The sequence below is a fragment of the Bidens hawaiensis genome, unplaced genomic scaffold (genome assembly GCF_021521415.1).
Source record: "Bidens hawaiensis isolate Kalapana, Puna unplaced genomic scaffold, B.hawaiensis_p1.1 tig00011619_1, whole genome shotgun sequence".
NCBI lineage: Eukaryota > Viridiplantae > Streptophyta > Magnoliopsida > Asterales > Asteraceae > Bidens > Bidens hawaiensis.
In genome coordinates, this window is record NW_027491908.1 from 89,937 (window position 1) to 99,002 (window position 9,066).

Sequence of the window (9,066 nt, forward strand, 5' to 3'; positions counted from 1 at the left end):
CCTTGTTCAATCATGTGTTTTTAGCTTTATGTTTCTTGGACGAAATTGCTGTTAAAGGTTCCCACGATATTGGTACTTTATAATTTGTCACATAAATTAGAATCAAAGGAATACTAGATTTATATAAAACTTGTACATCATTTGATTAAAAAAGACACTTCAAGCAACTTACAATAACAAAACATTAAAGAAATATGATTGAAGAAGGAATTTCGGATACGAATAGTACACTATTCATACTTGTTCAACAATGAGACCTTTTTGATGAGAATGTTAGCGATTTCCAGCAGTTAATCCTGCAAAACAGAAACCATTAGTGTCGTTACAAGAAAGCGGTGTTTCTAGTAAACACCATTCGACGTAAAAATTCATACTAGGTTCTTTAGAAGAGAATAGGTACGAAAGTAAAGTGTTACTGAGTGAAAGAGCATATATGAGTCCTCTCTGTTATGCAGCGCTTACAGTGATGGAGTGTATGGTTGGTGTCATTAATCACGTCTGTTGATACAAGTTTGTGACAATGACACATGTGGTCTAATTGGTTATTGGGAAATATTACTTCTGCCCATTTGTTCACAATAAATCGTGAAATTAAATGCTATCGGATCCGGATATTCCTATTCATGAATCAGGTTAATACAAATTTGTAGTGAATCTGAGTCCATGGAAAAATTCAAATTGAAAGTTAAAAAAGAAAAACCACTTTAAATGAAAAAAAAAAAAGGACAATAATTAATTTGAGGTCTAAAGTTGGAAAGCATAACCAAAAAGGGTTCTATCTATAATAAATAAACATAAACAATAAAAACAATTAAATCAAATAATTATATAAAATACATGCTACCTAATTCGGACCAGACGATACCTGAATCAGACGACATCCTTAAATTCAGAGTCTACACGAAAACAATAACTAAGAATGCTTCCAAACAACCTCAAAATACTGTTACCGTTGTCGGCGGTGGGTCTGCTAATCACCGCCGTAACGGCAACCGGAGATTACGTCCGGCCACCAGCTCGAAAAACTTTACACTTCCCATGGGATCCAAAGCCTTCATCTCAACCTCAACAGGTTTGAATTTAATTTAATTGGTCTTTATAATTATACATGTATTTAAGTAAGCCTAGGGTTTTGCTAAATCCCTAACTGCTTATTCAGTTGTTAAAGTTAGGATAAAGCACACACGAAAGCAATAAACGAACACTGGGATTTAACGTGGTTCTGTTTAAAATGGCCAACGTCAATGGGCGTTGGCTAGTTATTCTTTTATTTCGGTGATAAACGGATTAAAAACTTCATGATTTAGAAAGACTAAATAGGCCGGGCTTAGCGCCGGCTGCCTACATGGTGCGCATTAAACCGAAAAAAACAAAAAACCGATCCGAAACCGAAAAAACCAAACAAAAACAAAAGCCGACAGTTTGGTTGGTTTTATGTTTTTGTATTGTAAAAACTGAACTTATGGTTCGGTTTTGGTTTTGCTTTTGTATGTACTAAGAACCAAAAGAACCGAACCGAAACGAATTTCTAGATTTTCATTTTATTATTATTATTATTATTATTATTATTTATTCTATAAGAATGTAATAAATATGTTAATGTAACTCAAATATTTTAGCACAAATGTATAACAATCAATTAGTTATTAATTAACAAAATGATTTAGGCCTAAATTCATTATTCTGGGTCAATTTTTTTTTTCGGCCCAAAAGTTTCAAGCTCAAATGGCCAAACCGAAACCAAAACGAAACCGAAAAACGGAACGTTTTTAAAATTCCAAAAGTTGCAGTTTCTCTTAGTTTGGTTTTAGCCCAAAACCGACCCAACTGAACCATCCACAATAAAACTGCCCTGCGCCCTTCTCCTTTTCTGCGATCTCAACTAATCCGGCCCAAAAGGCCCACGAGCCCAACAGTTGATCTTACTGCAATGACAAATCATGTAGCCATGTAGGAACTTGTTGCCATTTTATATGGTAGATTTTGTTGAATAAATATTAATGCAAGTTAGGAGGTACGGAGTGCATGCGTGTTAAAAATGTATTCCGATTTCTAGGGCCTTTTGAAATATACTTGAAGTTTCTGTTCATGCAGGTGCATATTTCCTTGGCAGGTGAAAACCACATTCGGGTAACTTGGATTACAAGTAACCCATCATCTCCTTCACTTGTTGAATACGGTACATCACCCGGAAAATACACTTCCAGGGGTCATGGAGATACAACCTCTTACAGCTACATATTATACAACTCAGGGACCATACACCACACTGTTATCGGGCCACTAAAACCCAACACCGTTTACTATTACAGATGCGGAGGCGAAGGAGCCGAATTCCACTTCAAAACCCCACCTTCAAACTTCCCGGTTACGTTCGCCGTAGCCGGTGATTTAGGTCAAACAGGCTGGACAAAGTCAACTTTAGACCACATTGATTTATGTGAGTATGACGTGCACCTGCTGCCTGGTGATCTTTCGTATGCTGATTACATACAGAGACGGTGGGACACGTTTGGTGAACTGGTGCAGCCGCTTGCAAGTGCAAGACCTTGGATGGTTACACAAGGGAATCATGAGAAGGAGAATATACCGTTTTTTATAGACGGGTTTGAAGCGTATAATGCCAGGTGGAAAATGCCGTATGAAGAAAGTGGATCAAGTTCGAATCTTTATTATTCGTTTGAAGTTGCAGGTGCTCATGTTGTAATGCTCGGTTCGTACACGGATTATGATGAGAATTCTGAACAATATAACTGGTTAAAGGTAAGTTTGTTATTTATAAGCTAACAATATAAATTTTGTTAACATGTACGTACTGATTTTCTGTTATTTTATTTAACAGGCGGATCTTTCAACCGTAGACCGTAAAAAAACACCATGGTTACTTGCATTATTCCACGTGCCATGGTATAATAGTAATTATGCACATCAAGGTGCAGGTGACAAGATGATGGAAGCAATGGAGCCGTTGCTTTATGCTGCAGGTGTTGATATTGTTTTTGCTGGTCATGTGCATGCTTATGAACAATCGGTATACTGTTTATTATACTTATAGTAATTATTTTAGTTATAACATTTATTGGTTATTGTTCTTATTTTTCAGAAACGCGTCTATAATGGCAAATCTGACCCGTGTGGTGCTATTCACATCACGATCGGAGATGGAGGAAACAAAGAAGGTTTAGCACACAAGTAAGTTCTATTTCACGAAACTTGGGTTTTTACTATTTTGCCCTTGCACAAAGAACAGGTGAAGACGCAGTTAACTTGCTCTAAGGGCTATTTGTGTAATTCATTACTAAAATTTTCTTCACATTAACTGCATCAAGCATACATTCTGGAGATGTTATGGCCACTGACACACGGGGTTTGACTTCGGTTGACCGTGAATAGGTACAAGGATCCGTCGCCAGAATGGTCTGTGTTTCGTGAAGCAAGTTTTGGTCATGGTGAGCTGAAGATAGTGAACTCGACTCATGCGTTTTGGAGCTGGCATAGGAACGATGATGATGAGTCCGTGAGGTCTGACGAGGCATGGATAACCTCGTTTACAACTACGGGTTGTGATACTAAGGAACAAACAGAAGGTAGAGAAATACTTTGGTACCCTTAATGTAGTAAATGCTGGTAGTATAAATCACACTCGATTTCAGTATGCTTGTGTATATACGCAACCGTCAATCATACATGTTACTTGACAGTCGCTATTCTCTATATCTTATTTGCCACCGCCTGTGTTATAGTCTTCGTTATAGCCATTTTCACCGCTGTCCCTCGCTTATGTATATTTTTGCTTGCTTGATTATTGTTTCAGTTTTAACAATTACTGTTTTTTCATCAATCTAAAGTAATGTCAACACTGCGACCGATTTGCTTTGCCACCGATGTCCCACCCTAACCCTCACACCACCACCGTTGTTCACAATCGCCACTTTATAGTGCCGCGTAAACAATGGGCACCATCACTACCATACCTTATACTATACACTCTTAATATTGTTTTTAGATCATACTGCAAGCCAAACCGCTAGCAACGATTTTTTTTAATTCTTTTAAGTTTGAAGCAAAAGCAAACATTTGCGTAACAAAAGCAAGACAAATTGGATTTTAATAATTCAAACTATTACTTATTTACCGATAACCATTCATATCTAGACCTTAACTAGGGTTAGAGGTGACAAAAAACCCGGTTCTGGACCTAATCTGGCGATTCCTACCTGGAACCAGACCCGACCCTACCCTACTTACGGGTATGGACCGGGCTTTGGGTTTACCCAGAATTGTACCCGGAACCGACCCGGACCCGGTGGAACCGGTTCCATCAATACCCGGTCAAAACCCAACCCAACCCTACCCGAAACCCGGTGGAACCAGTTAAATACCCAACTATACCCGGAACCAGTTCCTACCCGAACCTGGTTTTGACTTTTGTTGATCATACCCGGAACCGGTTCCTACCCGGTTTCGGTTCATGAGAATACCCAATTTATGCACCTCTAACTAGGGGCATCTTCATTTCCGCTCAATGTTCTTCACACGTTTCTCTATTGCTGATAATCAAACCATCCATGGGAACGGAATCAAGTGGAAATTAAGTGTAAATCTATGATTATTATGCAAAAGACTATTCTTATAATAATAATAATAGAAGTGAAAGAAAGAAGTGTCACTGATTATAGATCAATCGTCTATGAATTATTATTGGTCAATGAGTTATAGTTTTGATTATTAAAATCTAATTTTGTAAAAAACAAAATCAAACGTACAAAAGGTGCGGTTTCATGATTTGAGACACTTCATCATCTAAATAAATACAAACATATATGAGACATCAATAGAAGTTTAAATTTAGTTGTGTCACATGATTATCGATGTTTGGCAACTAATTTGTACAAATTTACATATTTATAAAAACCATTTGTTTTATTCCTTGTAAAATGATCAAATGAGTTATTTAAAAACATGTAACAAGACGTTTGTAATCCAAGTGGAGTATAGTATGATTAGCATAATGGTTCTCTCGGGTTTTTTACAATCTAAATCATAAACCAAACCAATCAGTACAGTTTAAAAACTTATAGCCCAAACCAACTCATCGCCAACCCAAATCAATACCACGAACACCAACAAAACACACTCTTCGAACAAAAGTACCAAACACTAGATGTTAGAGGTGCATAAAAAACTCGAACCCGGAACCGGACCCGAAAAAAATACCCGGAACCGGTTTTTGTTATACCCGGGTTTTTAATACTCGAACCCGTACCCGACCCCACCCGTAAGATACGGATAGGGTATGCATTTCAGTACCAAAACCCGTACCCGGAACCGGGCCCGATTTATACCCGGTAATACCCGAAAACCGGAACCGGTTTACTCGAAACCGGGGTTTTCCAATACCCAAAACCGGGTTTTTCAAATACCCGAAATTACCTGAAAATACCCCTAAAATTGTAACCCCTTAAGAAAAATCCAATCTATACCCGAAAAAACCCAAAATAGAGTTTTTCAATACCCGAAATAGGGTATACAAATACCCGGTTTTAGAATACCCGGTTCTATACCCGACCGAACCCGATGCATAGGGTATGGTTTTTAGAGACAATATCCGGACCTGAACCCGACCGGGGCATTAGCAATACCCGATTTTTCAATACCCGGTGAACCCGGGTATTAAAAAAACCCGATTTGTGCACCTCACCTCTACCAGACTCGATTAAAATTTAAAACTTTCCACCAATCCATCATTATCCCATAAAAACTTGAATCATAGTAACATAATAAAACCGGTGGCCCAAAGTGGTTGGTTGGGCCGAGGAGTATGTTTAAAGTACAAAACTACCCTTGATGTATCATAATAATGTTGTGTATATATGCTCTCAGATTTGACGCTAGCTAGGGCTTCAGCTGCTGGCCGTCGACTTCAGGTCTACACACAGTAAGTTTATTTCTATTTCATTAAATAAATTGTTATTATTAACGATTTCAATAGATTAATTAGGTTACCTTGTTTTATGATCCGATCGGTTGTATGACTTTATTAATTGTTGAATTTGTGCTAGCAGTTAGGATCTCGTTTAATTTGTTATATCTGTTGTATAATTAATGTTTGTAACTGAACTGATTTGTTCCTAAATTTTGAATATAAGTAGTGAGTGGTAATTTAATCTAAATTAGTGGTGTGCACGAAACCGAACCAAAATCAAAAAACTGATCTGGAACAAAGACAGATATTATTTCGGTTTTATGTTTTTGTAAAAACCTAACTTAGGGTACGTTTTCGGTTTTGCATATAAAAACCGAACTGAATTTTATATTTTTATTTTAAGTAATTTATAAAAAATTTAGATTATATAATGAAGGATTAAAAGAGATCATGACTGGGGTGTGCATGAAATCGAAAAAACCAAACCGAAAAAAGCAGTTCGAACATTGAACAACAAAAACCGACGGTTTGGTTTTATGTTTTTGTAAAAACTGAACTTGCGGTTTAGTTTTTGGTTTTGTATGCCATAAAAACCAAAAAAACGAACTGGATTTATATATTTTTATTTTAAATAATTTGTAAATAAATTTACATGTCATCCCACCCTCCCCAAACCCTACCAATAGCTTTTTGCTATTTGTGGGATTTACTGGGTATGGTTGTCGTATTTCAAATAATTTGTAAAAATTTAATAAGTATGCTACTCAAAATATTATATAACAATCAGTTAGATATTAATTCTTAAAATGTTTTAGGACCAAATTCATTATTTTGGGGCAATTTTTTTTTTCCGGCCCAAAATTTTCTAGCTCATATGGCATAACCGAAAAAATCAGAAATCGAAAAACCGAAACGAACAGTTTTTAGAAGTTCAAAAGCTGAAGTTATGGTTTTTGGTTTGATTTAGCCGAAAATCGACCCAAACTGAACCGTGCACATCCTTATTAGATGTGAATTTGACATTGATAAGTGCAGTGTATGATTTTGGTTCACTTAAGGATATTGCCATCTTAAAATTGTATGTAGGGTTAGATTGACAATGGCAGAGAATGGATCAGTGAACGATGATACAAATTTGGAGATCGTTAACAACGAAGCATCAGTTGATGAGTTATCACGAGAGGTTCAAGAAACACTTTCAATCTCACAAAGGCACAAATTTTGGGAAACGCAGCCCGTCGGTCAGTTCAAGGATCTGTCCAACACGAGCCTGCCCGAAGGCCCGATTGAACCACCGACACCTATCTCTGAAGTTAAACAAGAGCCTTATAATCTACCAAATCCTTACGAATGGGTCACGTGTGATATGAACTCTGCAGACACATGTGCAGAGGTTTATAACCTACTGTCAAACAATTACGTTGAAGACGATGAAAACATGTTTAGGTTTAACTACTCAAAAGAGTTTCTCAGGTGGGCCCTACATCCACCGGGGTACTACAAAACCTGGCACATCGGGGTACGTGTCAAGACTTCAAAAAAGCTTGTGGCTTTCATAACCGGGATACCTGCAAGAATGCGGGTTCGGGATGAAATTGTAAGCATGGCAGAGGTTAACTTCTTGTGTGTTCATAAGAAACTAAGGTCCAAACGTTTGGCCCCGGTCATGATCAAAGAGGTCACGAGAAGAGTTCATTTGGAAAACATATGGCAAGCTGCTTATACGGCAGGGGTCGTTTTACCGACGCCAATAACTTCTTGTCAATACTGGCACCGGTCTTTGAACCCTAAAAAGCTTATTGATGTCGGGTTTTCAAGATTAGGCCCGAGGATGACAATGAGCAGGACATTGAAGCTGTATAAGTTACCTGATACTCCGGTTACACCTGGGTTTAGAAAAATGAAGCTTCGTGATGTACCCGCAGTGACCCGATTACTTCGGGTTTATTTACTGCAGTTTGTGGTTGCGCCCGATTTTGATGAACTTGATGTGGAACATTGGATTCTTCCAAAAGAGGAAGTTGTTGACAGTTATGTGGTTGAAAGCCCCGAGACTCATGAAATAACCGATTTCTGCAGTTTTTACACTCTGCCATCATCGATTCTCGGGCACCCGACTCACTCGATTCTGAAAGCGGCTTATTCTTATTATAATGTTGTAACCAAGACTCCGTTAGTTCAGCTGATGAATGATGCTCTTATTGCTGCAAAACAGAAGGATTTTGATGTTTTTAATGCGTTGGATGTGATGCATAATGAGACATTCTTGAAGGAGTTGAAGTACGGGCCAGGTGATGGTAAGCTTCACTATTATCTTTATAATTATAGGATTAAGAACATCTTAAAACCATCAGAACTTGGGCTTGTGCTTTTGTAGTTTGAAAACTAGATCATGGTTTTGGATATTGTGTTGGTTTTAGATTTTGATAAATATCTATGTACTCTGGTTGGTAATTTGATCTCTTGAATTCATAAACATCCATCTCTTTTAGTTAAGTGAATTGTATTTTCATAGTTTTTGTTTGTTAGATATTTATAGCATATTGTTTTGGGATTGTCATAGTATTAGTATCAAGTTTGTTTTGGTTTGTGAGCCTAGTGCCCTACTCGGGCTTGATAAGTGAAACTTGGGTTTAAGACTTAAGTTCGTATATTCAGTGAGCTCAATTTGTGTTTGTGGTTTTAGCGAGCCGGTCACGGATGGCTCACTGGCGACTCATCTTGTTTACACCCTACCTCCAATCTATAGGGGCACTTCTAAGTAGAGGTGCACAAATCGGGTTCAAATGGAAAACCCGAACCGGTTCCAAACCGGTTTTTTCACACCGGGTTGTAAAATGGCACCGGTTCCAATCAAGAACCGGTTCGGTTCCCGACCCGAACCGATGCCCAGATATGCGAACTTTTAAGAACCGGGTAGGGTATGAACTGGAACCGGTTTTTACGTAAAAACCGGTTCCACCGGTTTTTTTTGAAATTTAAATATTAGAGCCGTCAGAAACCGGTTCCAACGGCTATATAGCCGTTTTTGACCGTTGGAACCGGTTTTTTAACTATAAATAGGTTATTTTCTTACTATAAATAGCAAGGTTTGTTTGTTTACTTGTTAAACCACTTCCAAAACTATAAAACACACTCCA

At 37.8% G+C, this 9,066-nt stretch overlaps 2 protein-coding genes across 2 annotated transcripts; both read left to right on the top strand.

The window, feature by feature from the left end:
* Positions 1-901: 901 nt before the first annotated feature.
* LOC143538385 (purple acid phosphatase 18-like) lies at positions 902-3,681 on the top strand. The gene is made up of 5 exons (XM_077031958.1): positions 902-1,072; positions 2,095-2,763; positions 2,843-3,031; positions 3,104-3,192; positions 3,394-3,681. Exons 1-5 carry the CDS (start codon positions 920-922, stop codon positions 3,611-3,613), a joined length of 1,320 nt encoding a protein of 439 aa, XP_076888073.1. The 5' UTR covers positions 902-919; the 3' UTR covers positions 3,614-3,681.
* Positions 3,682-5,896: 2,215 nt separating this feature from the next.
* Positions 5,897-8,331, top strand: LOC143538386 (glycylpeptide N-tetradecanoyltransferase 1-like). Its single transcript, XM_077031959.1, has 2 exons — positions 5,897-5,938; positions 7,013-8,331. The coding sequence occupies exon 2, from the start codon at positions 7,026-7,028 to the stop codon at positions 8,301-8,303; it is 1,278 nt and encodes a 425-aa protein (XP_076888074.1). The 5' UTR covers positions 5,897-5,938; positions 7,013-7,025; the 3' UTR covers positions 8,304-8,331.
* Positions 8,332-9,066: the final 735 nt, after the last annotated feature.